The following is a 15,060-nucleotide window of genomic DNA, read 5'->3' on the forward strand; positions in this document are numbered from 1 at the left end:
CCTAAGAGCTAAATCGAACTCTCTCTTAAAACATCCAGTGAATTGGCCTCCACTGCCTTCTGTGGCAGAGAATTCCACAGATTCACAACTCTCTGGGTGAATTTTTTTTTCCTCATCTCAATCATAAATGGCCGACCCCTTATTCTTAAACTGTGACCCCTGGTTCTGGACTACCCCAACATGGGGAACATTTTTCCTGCATCTAACCTGTCCAATCATTTAAGAATTTTATATATTTCTATATAAGATCCCCTCTCATCCTTCTAAATTCCAGCGAATACAAGCCCAGTCGACCCATTCTTTCATCATATATCAGTCCCGCCATCCCGGGAATTAACTTGGTGAATCCCTTGTAACAATAATGTCCTTCCTCAAATTAGGAGACCAAAATTGCACACAATACTCCAGGTGCAGTCTCACCAGGGCCCAGGGAAGAGAGGGGAAGTTTTGTTGCCTCCATCACAGTGAGGGGGTGTTTGGAGTCACTGTGATGGATGTTTGTGTTGGGGTCGTGTGTCCTGTGTTCTTTTCTTTTTTGCTGTGTTTTGTGACTGCTGAAATTTCGTTCGGTATTTATACCGAATGACAATAAAGTTTTGTTATACTGTTATACTGTTATACTGTTATACAACTGCTGCAGGACCTCCTTGCTCCTAAGCTCAAATCCTCTCGCAATGAAGGCCAACATGCCATTAGCTTTCTTCACTGCCTGCTGTACCTGCATGCTCTCCTTGTAGTTTATACTCTCTAATCTATGCTGCATTCAAGTAAATCTCCTCTGCACCTTCTCCAAAGTCCTCCACATTCTTCCTGTTCTGGGGTGACCAGAACTGCATACAACACTCCAAATGTGGCCGAACCAAATTTCTATAGATCTGCATCATGACTTATTCACTCTTGCACGAAACATTACCCCCTTTCTCCTGTATCTGTACCCTGTACACTGTGGATGGCTTGGTTGTAATAATCATGCATTGGCTTTCCGCTGACTGGATAGCTTTTCACTGTACCTATATCCCTTGATTCCCTTAGCCCTAAGAGCTAAATCCAACCAAAGCATCCAGTGAATTGGCCTCCACTGCCTTCTGTGGTGGAGAATTCCACAGATTCACAACTCTCTGGGTGAAATTTTCTTTCCTCATCTCAATCCTCAATGGCCTACCCCTTATTCTTAAAACTGTGGCCCCTGGTTCCGGACTCCCCCAATATCAAGGGTACATGTGAAAATTAAACTAAACTCAATTCCAATCATAATGATGTGGGAGGTATCACAAAATGCTGGAGTAACTTAGCGGGTCAGGCAGCATTTCTGGAGAGAAGGAATGGGTGACGTTATGGGTCTCGACCCGAAACGACACCCATTCCTTCTCTCCAGAGATGCTGCCTGACCCGCTGAGTTACTCCAGCATTTTTGTGATACCTTCGATTTGTACCAACATCTGCAGTTATTTTCCAACACATATTGATGCGGGATATGCAAGCTATGTGTGGCTGTTTGAAGAGATGATTTGTATTCTATACTGATCTGATGGTTGCACTTTGACTGATATTGGGTTTTAAGTAAAATGAAATCTTAACCGAAATGTATTAAATAGGCATGGTGAAATTTGCAAACATGCCCACTGAGAAAATGTGTACTCGGTTACAAGCACCTTAAAATAAATAGTTTATTGTTTGTTTTAGGCTCCTGTGCAGTTGGTGGACTGTGGTGAAAGTGGCCCGATACAGTGTGAGAAATGTGCAGCTTACATGTGCTCCATGATGCAGTTTCTGGACAATGGACGCACGTTTCAGTGTCCATTCTGTGACCATATCTCAACGGGTAAGTGAGTACAGACACTATACGTCTTCATTAAAATGTGGACGATATTATTGAGGTAGGAAAGTTAATATCGCTCTAGGAACTGTGAATTAGCAACTGCAGCTGACGTTTGAGATAACATCACAAACTGTCTTTTAAGCTCCGCTCAATACCACCATCACCATACAAATTCATTTCAATGCCAACTTGGTGGTCCGTCGAAAAGATGCTTTTGCCCCTTTTAAAACTGACATCAAAAGAAAAAAAAAAAATCGGCTTGGAACGTAAACAGATTTAAGAAAGGCCTGGATAGAGTGAATGTGGAGTGGACGTTTCCACTAGTGGGAGAGTCTAGGGCCAGAGGTCATAGCCTCGAATAAAAGGATGGACCTTTAGAAAGGAAATGAGGAGAAATTTCTTTAGTCAAAGGGTGGTGAATCTGTGGAATTCTTTGCTACAGACGGCTGTGGAGGCAAATGGTAAATGCACTATATTTTCTAACCTAGGATTTCGGAGAGAATATGAAAGATAAAGATTGCCATACATCAGAGGTGTTCAATGGTCGCGCTGGATTTCTTAGTTTAGTTTGGAGATACTGCGTGGAGACAGGCCCTTCGGCCCATCGAGTCCGCGCCGACCAGCAATCCCCTCACACTAACACTATCCTACACACACTAGAAACAATTAAAACATTTTACCAAGCCAACTAACTTTTAAACCTGTATGCCTTTGGAGTGTGGGAGGAAATCAGAACAACCGCAGAAAACCCATGCAATCACAGGGAGAACGTAAAACCCCGTACAGACAGCACCCGTGGTCAGGATCCCCAGTGGAGGTCTCTCTATAAGGGGGTCCTCCCGCTTTACATCGGGGACCTGGGGTGGAGAGTGTTGCATAAGGCAATAGCCTGTAACAGGTACTTGAGCCGGTTCACGGTCTCGTCTGCCGCCTGTCACTTCTGCGGTGAGGAGGAGACCGTGTACCATTTGTATACAGAGTGCGTGAGGTTACAGCCCCTGTTCCAGTATCTGAAGGGGCTGCTCCTCAAGTTCTGGCTACATTTTAGCCCTACGCTTTTAATTTTTGGGCACCCGGTACAGAGGGGGGAGGGTCAGGAGGGAGGAGGGGGTCTCCCTGTCGGTCTGCTCCTGGGCCTGGCCAAGATAGCCATCCGCGGGTCCAGGCAGCGGGCAGTCGACGGCCTCACAGAAGTCGGCTGCCTACCCCTGTTCCGGGCTTACGTCCGTGCCCGCGTGTCCCTGGAGAGGGAACACGCGGTGTCCACGGGAACTCTGGAGGCCTTCCGGGAACGCTGGTCGCCGCGGGGGGTTGAATGTATTGTTGACAGAGATGGCGGGATTTTAATGTGATAATTGTTTAATTTGTAAACTGCCGATACAGGCGGCTTTTGTTTGATCACATTTTGCTTAGTATGTTTGTATGTTTTTCTTTGGAATAAAACTTTTATATATTAAAAAAAAAAAAAAAGTGGTCAGGATCGAACAGGATCGAATTATTTAGAAGGACGAGAGGGGATCTTATCGAAACGTATAAGATTATTAAAGGGTTGGACACAGGAAGGGGTTAGAGGCAGGAAGCATGTTCCCAATGTTGGGGGAGTCCAGAACCAGGGGCCACAGTTTAAGAATAAGGGGTAGGCCATTTAGAACAGAGATGAGGAAAACCTTTTTCAGTCAGAGGGTTGTACATCTGTGGAACTCTCTGCCTCAGAAGGCAGTGAAGGCCAATTCTCTGAATGCATTCAAGAGAGAGCTAGATGGAGCTCTTAAGGATAGCGGAGTCAGGGGGTATGGGGAGAAGGCAGGAACAGGGTACTGATTGAGAATGATCAGCCATGATGACATTGAATGGTGGTGCTGGTTCGAAGGGCCGAATGGCCTACTCCTGCACCTATTATCTATTGCCTATTGCCTATTGCCTATTGAACCTGGGTCTCTGGTGCTGTAACTCGATTGCTGCCCCACCGTACTGCCCAAGGGGCCTTGGATTGGATTCTGGTGCCTTGGATTGTGAATAGCTGCTTAATGTTGCTGGCTGTGTTTTCTCAACCAGTGCCGGATTACTACTTTCACCCCATTGACTACACCGGGAAGCGGGCCGATCGTCTTCACAGGCCAGAGCTGTCCCTGGGCTCCTACGAGTTTCTGCTACCGGAACAGCGAAGCAAGGTAAGCCCATGGCTGAGGACAGCAGCAGCAGCAGTAGCAGGGTAGGGTCCATGGCGATCCACTGCATTCCTGCTCAGTTCACGGGGCTGCTGCTGTGGTCAGGCCTGCCTGGCCCACTTGCTCACTGCAAGCTTTCCAGTCTAAAACAAGATGGCGTAGGTTTAGGATGAAGGGTTAGAGGTTTAGACAGGATCTGAGGAAGAATGTTTGCACCCTAAGGAAGATTCTTTGCACCCTGAGGGTGATTGTCGTCTGTGACCCACTGCCTGAGGGAGTGGTGGAGGTAGAGACCCTCACAAGATTTACAAAGTGTGGAGATAAGCATTTGAATTACCACGGATTATCAGACTATGGACCCAGTGTGGGTAAATCAGATTAGAATAGGTCAGGGTAGACACAAAATGCTGGAGCAACTCAGCGGGTCAGGCAGCATCTCGGGAGAGAAGGAATGGGTGACGTTTCGGGTCGAGGTCCTTCTTCAGACTGATGTCTACTGCCTGACCCGTTGAGTTACTCCAGCATTTTGTGTCATCAGTCTGAAGAAGGGTCTGGACCCGAAACGTCGCCCATTCCTTCTCTCCCGAGATGCTGCCTGACCCACTGAGTTACTCCAGCAGTTTTGTGTCTACCTTCAATTTAAACCAGCCTCTGCAGTTTTTGTTCCTTAGAATAGGTCTGTGTGGATGTGATATGCCAATAGCATGACAGGATCTGTGCTCTAAAACTCAATAACAAATATTTCAGCATCAGCAAAGCTTTTCCCTTTAGACTAGTGAAGCCATACCATCTGCAGAAAAGCTCCAAAAAATAAATCTCATCAAATGACAGTCAGAAGGAATAACTCAGCAACAAATTAATACTTGCAACTGTAATGGGGCATCTAACTAGTGGAGTATATCTGGTTGTGTTTGACTGGGAATCATGGTGAAAAAATTGGCAGTTTCTCCTCTTTGTTCTTCCTACCCAGAGTGGCCGAGTTCCAGGTTCAGTGGGATTTATTTTCATGATTGATGTATCGTACAACGCAGTGAGGAGTGGCCTGCTTCACTTAGTCTGTGGCGAGTTGAAGAAAGTGGTCCACAATCTACCGAGGTAAGGAGATGTCAGCACTGAAACCTGTTCCTTGTGTGGTGATTGAACACAGCCTGTTGTAAGTACTGCCAGGTCTTTCTGATAAATGGGCTGAACTCAACACAAAGTATGTGTCTGAAGAAGGGTCTCGACCTGAAATGTCACCTATTCCTTTTCTCCAGTGATGCTGGAGTTACTCCAGCTTGTTGTGTCTTTCTTTGGTTTAAACCAGCATCTGCAGTTCCTTCCTACATAAAGAATGTGTCATCAGAAGCTCATCATCAGTGGCACGGTGGCGCAGTGGTAGAGTTGCTGCCTTATACCGCCCAAGACCCGGGTATGAAACTGACTGCGGATGCTGCCTTTACAGAGTTTGTACATTTTCCCTGTGACCTGCGTGGTTTTTTCTCCTGGACTCTGGTTTCCTCCCACACTCCCATGCTGTTCTTTAATTGAATTGAATCTGTACAGGCCAGTTTACAAACCTGGTTGTTCCTCCATGAGTTCCCTGTCTCGGCTCAGTTGTGGCAAAGTGTCAGCCTTTATTGAGGAGAGGAGTTCCTTTCACCGTGCCATTGTTCAACTTGAGAACCACAGGTAGCAAACCGACTTAGTCTGGGCAACTGGAGTCTGGAAACCGGTGCAGAGAAATGTCAAACTCTCATTATAGAGATGGAGCATTGACGTGGGATTTAAAGATGTGTCCTGGATGTGTTATGTTTAAGAGCTTATTTTAGGATGAGCTTTTGGGTATTTGATGTGGAAGTCTTCAGGTTTTTTGTCTAGTTGTCAGTACTTCCCTTTGCTTTAACTCTGGGGCACAATTAGATTGGGAAAAAAAAGTATTCACAAAATGCTGGAGTAACTCAGCGGGTCAGGCAGCATCTCGGGAGCGAAGGTATGGGTGACGTTTCGGGTCGAAAAAAATGTGCTCATGGAACTGAACGGTTCAGGCAGCATCTAGTTTCGTTTAGAGATATAGCATGGAAACAGGCCCGTCAACCCACCGAGCCCATACACTAGTTCTATCCCACACAAGGAACAATTTACAGAAGACAATTAACCTACAAACCTGCACGTCTTTGGAATATGAATGGAAACCGGAGCACTGGGAGAAACCCCACACGGTCACGGGGAGAACTTAGAAAATCCATACAGAGAGCACCCGTGGTCAGGATCGAACCAGGGTCTCTGGCGTTGTGAGGCAGCAACTCTACCGCTGCGCTTCCGCGCTGACCTCATGTCGGAACCAGAAACGTCACCATTCCATTCTTTCAACCGATGCTACCTGATCTGATGAATTCCTCCAACACTTTGTTTGTTGGTCAAGGTTCCAGCATCTGCAGTCTCTTGTGCCACTGTGTAATCAGTTGTGTGTTTTATTGATCAACAGGGAGCCCGGCACTGAGGAGTCGGCTGTGAAAGTGGGATTCCTAACGTACAATAAGGTTCTACATTTCTACAACGTGAAAAGCTCTCTGGTTCAGCCACAGATGATAGTGATGACCGACTTCTCCGATATGACAACGCCGATGTTTGATGGGTTCCTGGTCAACGTGAGGGAATCTGCTGCTCTCATCAACAAGTAAGAGCAAAGATCCGGGAACTTGCACACTGCAGCCAAGAAATAGCTGATCATAGCGAAAGAACTGGGCGGCACAGTGGCGCAGCAGTAGAGCTGCCGCCTTACAGCGCCGGAGACCCGGGTTCGATCCTGACCACGGGTCTTGTCCGTATGGAGTTTGTACGTTCTCTCCCCTGACCTGTGTGGGTTTCCTCCCACATCCCAAAGACGCACAGGTTTGTCTGTTAATTGGCTTGGTATAATTGTAAATTGTCCCCAGTGTGTGTCGTGTGTCATGCAACGAGACCTGGGTGTCGTGGTACACCAGTCATTGAAAGTAGGCATGCAGGTGCAGCAGGCCGTGAAGAAAGCGAATGGTATGTTGGCATTCATAGTGAGGGGATTTGAGTATAGGAGCAGGGAGGTTCTGCTGCAGTTGTACAGGGCATTGGTGAGACCACACCTGGAGTATTGCGTACAGTTTTGGTCTCCTAATCTGAGGAAAGACATTCTTGCCATAGAGGGAGTACAGAGAAGGTTCACCAGATTGATTCCTGGGATGGCAGGACTTTCATATGAAGAAAGACTGGATAGACTCGGCTTGTACTTGCTGGAATTTAGAAGATTGAGGGGGGATCTTATAGAAACTTACAAAATTCTTAAAGGGTTGGACAGGCTAGATGCAGGAAGATTGTTCCCGATGTTGGGGAAGTCCAGAACAAGGGGTCACAGTTTAAGGATAAGGGGGAAGTCTTTTAGGACCGAGATGAGAAAGTTTTTTTTCACACAGAGTGGTGAATCTGTGGAATTCTCTGCCACAGAAGGTAGTTGAGGCCAGTTCATTGGCTATATTTAAGAGGGAGTTAGATGTGGCCCTTGTGGCTAAAGGGATCAGGGGGTATGGAGAGAAGGCAGGTACAGGATACTGAGTTGGATGATCAGCCATGATCATATTGAATGGCGGTGCAGGTTCAAAGGGCCGAATGGCCTACTCCTATTTTCTATGTTTCTAGTGTGCGGGGATCGCTGGTCGGCGTGGACTCGGTGGGCCGAAGGGCCTGTTTCTGCGCTGTATCTCTAAACTAAACATTGTCAAAACAGTGGTGCACCAATCCCTTGGTCTCCCTGTAAAGGCAAAGGATCTTCTTTGCCCTTAAACCTCTGGTTGCACTGAATGGAAGGGGTTTGATCTTCTGTTTGTTTCACAGTGTTTCCTCTGCCCTTCTGTTCCAGTTTGCTGGATAGGATCCCATTGCTGTTTGCTGACACTCCTGAAGTGGACGTGCTGTTTGGCCCAGTAATCCAGGCTGGTCTGGAAGCTCTGAAGGTAACAAGATGGCAGCTTTGAGTTTGAACTTTGGGCATGGCAGCAGGACATTACAGTGGCACAGCGATAGCGTTGCTGCTTTACAACGCCAGAGACTTGGGCTCGATCCTGACCACGGGTGCTGTCTGTATGGAGATTGTACGTTCTCCCCTGACCTACATGGGTTTCCTCCCACACTCCAAAGATGTACAGGTTTGTAGGTTAATTGGCTTGGTAAATTGTCCTTAGTGCGTGTAGGGGGATATCTGGGGATTACTGGTCGCCGCGGACATGGTGGGTCGAAGGACCTCTCTAAACTATCTCTAAACTAAACAAAGTAGGTTTCGCCCATTTATTTCACGATAGCTTGTACATTGCATATAGCAGTCCGCACTACAATCAGACATTGCAAGAGTGTCATTGATACTTGGGTCCCATTAATTGATTGTTGAGGTCTCCCAATGTCCTGGCCGACTTTCCTTGGTTTCCCCACCTTTCCACCCACCTAAACCAATATTTCTTGTATTGGATCCTGTACTGGACACTGACCCGCGAACCGTTCAACGAGAGTCTATTTGTGGCCATTACTTGAGGTTTGACCGATGAACAAGGCAGCTCTTGATAAAAGTCTGCAGTAATGATCTAATGAGGCAACTCTTTGCACACCAGCATCAAAAACAGTGGATTCGTTAGCTCTCCATGGGAATCTTACAGTATGAAAATTATCTCCCTGTAAATTGTAATGGTTTTCTTCAGAGGGACAATAGATCCACTTTGATTCACGATGAGTTGGCCTTATGACAAAGGCCAGAGATGAAAAACACAAGGTCTGAGACAAAAGAATTGAAGAGTTGCAAATTGTGAAGCTGGAGAGAGGAATGGAGGTGGAAGCAGAGGGGAGAAATAGGTGTGAGTGCAGGTGGGGGCACAGGGAGAGGGAGGGGGTATGTTATATGGGGGAGGGAGGGGGTTAGGGTCATGTAGTTACCAAACATTGGGGAATTTACTGTTCATAGTGTTGGGTTGTAAGCTACCCAAGCGGAGATCAGATGGTTGATAACTAGGGGACAGCTTGAGACAAGGCAATTTAAGCTGTATTTAGCTAGTGCAAATTAGTGGGTGAAAACTTTATTCAGTGGCAGGTGACATAAGAAGAACAAAAGCCTGTGGGGAGTTTGTGGGAAGCACGGAGTTAAATGCAGTGAGTGCCAACACTAAACACCAGAGGACATAGGTTCAAGGTGAAGGGGAAAAGATTTAATGGGAATCCGAGGGGTAACTTTTTCACCCAGAGGATGGTGGGTGTATGGAACAAGGTGCCAGAGGAGGTAGTTGAGGCTGGGACTATCCCATCGTTTAAGAAACAGTTGGACAGGTACATGGATAGGACAGGTTTGGAGGGTTATGGACCAAGCGCAGGCAAGTGGGACTAGGGTAGCTGGGACATTGTTGGTCGGTGTGGGCGAGTTGGGTCGAAGGGCCTGTTTCCACACTGTATCAATCGATGACTCTACGACTGGCAGGATCTGGTTTTGGAAGAAGGCACTAATTATTGTCCCCATCTTTCTTTTTGACTCCATCAGGCTGCCGAATGCTTTGGCAAACTTGTCATATTCCACACCTCTCTGCCTACCGTGGCTGTACAGGGAACCCTGAGGAACCACAACACTGGCAAGGAGCAGGTACGGAATGGGAAATGGGTGCCAAAACATGGCGGTGCCCACAGATATAAATGTGCAAAAGGAATTATACTTTGCAGTTGCATATTTAGTTTTAGTTTCGAGATACTGTGCGGAAACTGGCCCTTCAGCCCACCGAGTCCGTGCTGACCAGCGGATCGCGCAGTAACACTATCCTACTCACTGGTGACAATGTACAATTCTACCAAAGCCAATTAACCTACAAACCAAATGTTTTTGGAGTGGGGGAGGAAACCGGAGATCCACAGAAACTTGTCCCATCCATGCGGGTCACAGCTGCCTGCATTTGGCCCATTTCTCTATAAACTTTTTCTATCCACCAACCTGCCCAAAAGTCTTTTAAACGATGTTTCTGGACCTGCCTCTGCTACTTCATCTGACAGATCGTTCCACCCTGTGTGTGTGAAAGTTGCCATTCAGGTTCCTATTAAATCTTTCCCCACTCTTATTAAACCTGTGCCCACTGGTTCTTGATTCCCCTGCTCTGGGTGAAAGATTCTACCCCCCTCATGATTTTATACGCTCCCCTCATGATTTGACACACCTTATTTCAGTTTGAAATAATTTCATGTATTTGGCAAAGGAAAACATTGGGTAACAAGAAAACTGTCACATATTAACCTTCCATAAGGAATCGCTAAAATAATTTGCAGATCGTGTGTGTTTAATTTATTTCCCAGCATGTCCTTCACCCCCCTGATCCACAAGCAAGCCATGTCACTTTGTGACAGGAGGTCAGAGGCTGCGCTAAAGTTACGGGGTATTACGTGGGCGGCACGGTGGCGCAGCGGTAGAGTCGCTGCCCTACAGCGCCAGAGACCCGGGTTCGATCCTGACCACGGGTGCTGTCTGTATGGAGTTTGTACGCTCTGCCCCTGACCTGCATGGGTTTTCTCCAGGTGCTCCGATTTCCTCCCACGCTCCAAAGACATACACGTTTGTAAGCTAGTTGGCATGGTACAAATGTAAAATTGTCCCTAGTGTGTGTAGGATAATGCTAGTGTGCGGGGATCACTGGTCAGCACAGACTAGGTGTGTCGAAGGGCCTGTTGGCATGCTGTATCTCTAAACTAATTTGCACTGCAGTTTCCTCAAGCTGGCTTGGCTGAGGAGTGGGTGAGGGGCTTAGGAGTGTATTGTTACTTGCATGAAGTGTTTAAAAGGATCAGCGCAGAGATTGAGGCTGTCTGCGCTGAGGTGTCGGTCCTTGTTCCAGCCTCAGAGCAGCTACTACCAGACGTTGGCCAAGCAGTGCGTGCAGCAAGGCTGCTCTGTGGACCTCTTCCTCTTCTCTGACCAGCATGTGGACACGTCCTCCCTGCTTCTGGTGACCTTCAAGACCGGGGGAAACCTCTACCACTACAGCAACTTCAAGGTTACACCTTTCTTAATCAGACAGCTTTAGCTCGATCTAAGTCTATTCTGGGTCTGTCTTGGCTCAGTAGCTAGAACTCGTTTGATGTGCTTGGCAGGCTCGGGGAGATGCAGAGCAGTTCCAGGGAGACATTCAGAGGAACGTGGAGAAGGTGCTGGCGTTCCACGCTGCCATGAACGTCCACACAAGGAAAGGTACTTTTCTTGATCTTCTGAGTGTTTGCTGTGTCCATGTAATACTTTCCAGGTGAACCTCCACAATATCTTCACTGATTCCTCGCATAAAACCCAAAGCTATAGAACCCATTTTCTTCATCGCTTTTCCTTCTTTGACCAGTTATCAGATGCCTCCAGGAACTGCCATAACCTGACTCACTCTGTACTTGTAAGCACAGTGGGGTGCAGTGGCCCAGCGGTAGAGTTGCTGCCTCACAGCGCCAAAGACCCGGGTTTGATCCTGTCTGTACAGAGTTTGTACGTTCTCCCTGTGACCGCGTGGGGTTCCTCCAGGTGCTCCGGTTTCCTTCCATGCTCCAAAGATGTTCAGGTTTGTAGGTTAATTTGCTTCGTTAAACTTGTCCCGAGTGTTTGGGATAGTGTTGGTGTACGGGAGACGTTGGTTAGCATGGACTCAGTGGGCCGAAAGGCCTTTTTTCCTTGCTGCATCTCTAAAATCACTGTCAAAGACTCACTGCTTACTAACCACCCCCTTCAGTAAGCCTCAAGTTGACTCAAACATTTCTTCTAATGACTGCACTTCTCTCCCCTTTCTTCCCCACTTATACCCTGCCCGAGCAAGTAGCTTCTTGTTCAAATCTCCATCTCAGCTCCTCTTTATCACTACAGCCACTGTATGTTACCCACCTGGGCAGCACAGTGGCGCAGCGGCAGAGTTGCTGTCCCCGGTTCGATCCTGACTACAGGCGCTGTCTGTACGGAGTTTGTACTTTCTCCCCGTGACCTGCGTGGGTTTTCTCTGGGATTTCCCATTTTCCTTCCACACTCCAAAGGCATACAGGTTTGTAGGCTGATTATACCCAGTGTGTAGGATAGTGTTAGTGTGCGGGGATCGCTGGTCGGCGCGAACTCAGTGGGCCAAAGGGCCTGTCTCTAAACTAAACTAAACCTGTAACTTGTATAGGATCTTCCCTCAGACAAGACATTATGAGAATGTTACCTATGTCCCAGTAGTAAAACAAGAGCATAACCCAGCCAGATTAATGTTTCAGTCACATTATTTGCCTAACATTGCCTCAGAAGGCAGTGGAGGCCAATTCTCTGAATGCATTCAAGAGAGAGCTGGATAGAGTTCTTAAGGATAGCGGAGTCAGGGGGTATGGGGAGAGGGCAGGAACGGGGTACTGATTGAGAATGATCAGCCATGATCACATTGAATGGCGGTGCTGGCTCAAAGGGCCGAATGGCCTCCTCCTGCACCTATTGTCTATTGTCTAACACTGTAAGTTGTCAAAAGGTAACCGGGCATCCAATTTCTTAAACTTTAAGCAACGAGACCAAAACCAAACTCCATATGTCAGGCAGCATCTGTGAAGGCAAAGGGCTAGTCGATGTTTCAGCTTGGGACCCTGCCAAGGCATGTAATCCCTCTCTTGATTTGAGACCAGCACAAGAGGCAGATGTGATTTGAATCTTGACACAAAAGATACGGACTGCAGATACGGATTGAAAGATACTGCCTGACCTGCTGAGTTCCTCCAGCACCTTGTACAGTGACTTAAATGTTGTTTTGTTCTGGGCCCCAGGTATCAGAGCGACCAAATATTATGGCTCCTTTCACATGAACTCGAGTGAGATGGAACTGGCTGCTATTGACAGTGACAAGACACTGGTGGTGGAGTTCAAACATTATGGGACACTGCATGAGGAGGATGGTGTGCCCATACAGGTAAATCCTCCCAACATCAACACAAATGCTGGAGTAACTCAGTGGGACATAGAAACATAGAAAAGTAGGTGCAGGAGTAGGTCATTCAGCCCTTCGAGCCAGAACCGCCATTCAATATGATCATGGCTGAGCATCTAAAATCAGTACCCCGTTCCTGCTTTTTCTCCATATTCCTTTGATTCCTTTAGCCCTAGGTCTAACTCTCTCTTGAAAACATCCAGTGAATTGGCCTCCACTGCCTTCTGTGGCAGAGAATTCCACAGATTCACAACTCTGGGTGAAGAAATTTTTCCTCATCTCAGTCCTAAATGGCCTACCCCTTATTCTTAAATTGTGACCCCTGGTTCTGGACTCCCCCAACATCAGGAACATTTTTCCTGCATCTAGCCTGTCCAATCCTTTAAGAATTTTATATGTTTCTATAAGATCCCCTCTCATCCTTCTGAATTCCAATGAATACAAGCCCAGGCGACCCATTCTTTCATCATATGTCGGTCCCGCCATCCTGGGAATTAACCTGGTGAACCTACGCTGTACTCCCTCAATAGCAAAAATGTCCTTCCTCAAATTAGGAGACCAAAATTGCACACAATACTCCAGGTGTGGTCCCACCAGGGCCCTGTACAACTGTACCTCCTTGCTCCTAAACTCAAATCCTCATGTAATGATGGCAAACATGCCATTAGCGTTTTTCACTGCCTGCTGTAACTGCATGCTTACTTTCAGTGACTGATGTACAAGCACACCCAGGTTTTGTTGCACCTCCACTTTTCCTAATCTGACACCATTCAGATAATAATCTGCCTTCTTCTTCTTGCCACCAAAGTGGACAACCTCTCATTTATCCACATTAAACTGCATCTGCCATGCATCTGCCCACTCACCCAACTTATCCAAGTCACCCTGCAGCCTCATAGCATCCTCATTACAACTCACACTGCCACCCAGCTTTGTGTTATCTGCAAACTTGGAGATGTCAGATTTAATTCCCACATCTAAATCGTTAATAGGTAGGCAGCATCTCTGGATAGAAGGAATGGGTGACGTTTGGGGTCGAGACCCTTCTCAGTCTGAAGAAGGGTCTCGACCCGAAACGTCACCCATTCTCTCCAGAGATGCTGCCTGTCCCGCTGAGTTACTCCAGCTTTTTGTGCCTATCTTTGGTTTAAAACAGCATCTGCAGATCCTTCCTACACTGTGTTGTTTTATAGGAAAATAACTGCAGATGCTGGTACAAATGGAAGGTATCACAAAATGCTGGAGTAACTCAGCAGCTCAGGCAGCATCTAGGAGAGAGGGAATGGGTGACGTTTCGGGTCGAGACCCTTCTTCAGTTCTTCAGTCTGAAGAAGGGTCTCGACCCGAAACGTCACCCATTCTCTCTGTCCTGGATGCTGCCTGACCTGCTGAGTTACTCCAGCATTTTGTGATACCTGTGTTGTTCTATGTTCTGTTCTGTGTTCACACCTTGAGCTGACCATCCTTGTTGCTTGCTCCTAGTTTGTGCTCCTCTACACAACAGTCAATGGTCAGCGCAGACTCAGAATCCATAACATTGTCCTCAACTGCTCCAGCCAGCTGACTGACACCTTCAGGACATCACAGGCTGAAACCCTGTTGAACTACTTTGCCAAGTCAGGTGAGTAACGCGGCAGACTGGTCACACGCAGTAGCGGGCCAAGCTAGTTCCACATTGCAAACCGTCCAAAGAAGGCAAGGGTGCAGAGGGTTAGCATACGATGAGCATTAGACGACACTGGGCCTGTACTCGCTGGGGTTTAGAAGGACGAGGGGGGAACACGGTACACGTAACAATAAACGAAACTGAACTGAGGGATAACTGAAGGATAACATCTCTCGAGCTTGCTCCATTCAATAAAATCAGGGCTGAACCCATGGAGCTTCCATACTCCTGAATAGACCCACCAGCTTTCAAAATGTGCAGGAAAGAACTGCAGATGCTGGGGGTTTAAATCGAAGGTAGACACGAAATGCTGGAGTAACTCAATGGGTCAGGCAGCATCTCTGGAGAGAAGGAACCTTTGGGTCTCGACCCGAAACGTCGCCCATTCCTTCTCTCCAGAGATGCTGCCTGACAGCAGGCAGTGAAGAAAGCCAATGGAATGTTGGCCTTCATAACAAGAGGAGT

General features: G+C 47.3%; 1 protein-coding gene across 1 annotated transcript in view; it reads left to right on the forward strand.

Moving 5' to 3' along the window:
* The window catches only part of LOC144610319 (protein transport protein Sec24C-like), a 36,384-nt gene that overhangs the window by 12,842 nt on the left and 8,482 nt on the right, over window positions 1-15,060 (forward strand). Inside the window, exons 8-17 of the mRNA XM_078428930.1 lie at window positions 1,684-1,822; window positions 3,875-3,990; window positions 4,958-5,082; window positions 6,455-6,646; window positions 7,859-7,952; window positions 9,515-9,613; window positions 10,848-11,006; window positions 11,104-11,200; window positions 12,769-12,911; window positions 14,412-14,550. Coding sequence (XP_078285056.1) covers window positions 1,684-1,822; window positions 3,875-3,990; window positions 4,958-5,082; window positions 6,455-6,646; window positions 7,859-7,952; window positions 9,515-9,613; window positions 10,848-11,006; window positions 11,104-11,200; window positions 12,769-12,911; window positions 14,412-14,550 — 1,303 coding nt within the window. The remainder of the gene's footprint in view (window positions 1-1,683; window positions 1,823-3,874; window positions 3,991-4,957; window positions 5,083-6,454; window positions 6,647-7,858; window positions 7,953-9,514; window positions 9,614-10,847; window positions 11,007-11,103; window positions 11,201-12,768; window positions 12,912-14,411; window positions 14,551-15,060) is intronic.

The sequence above is a fragment of the Rhinoraja longicauda genome, chromosome 36 (genome assembly GCF_053455715.1).
Source record: "Rhinoraja longicauda isolate Sanriku21f chromosome 36, sRhiLon1.1, whole genome shotgun sequence".
Taxonomy (NCBI): domain Eukaryota; kingdom Metazoa; phylum Chordata; class Chondrichthyes; order Rajiformes; family Arhynchobatidae; genus Rhinoraja; species Rhinoraja longicauda.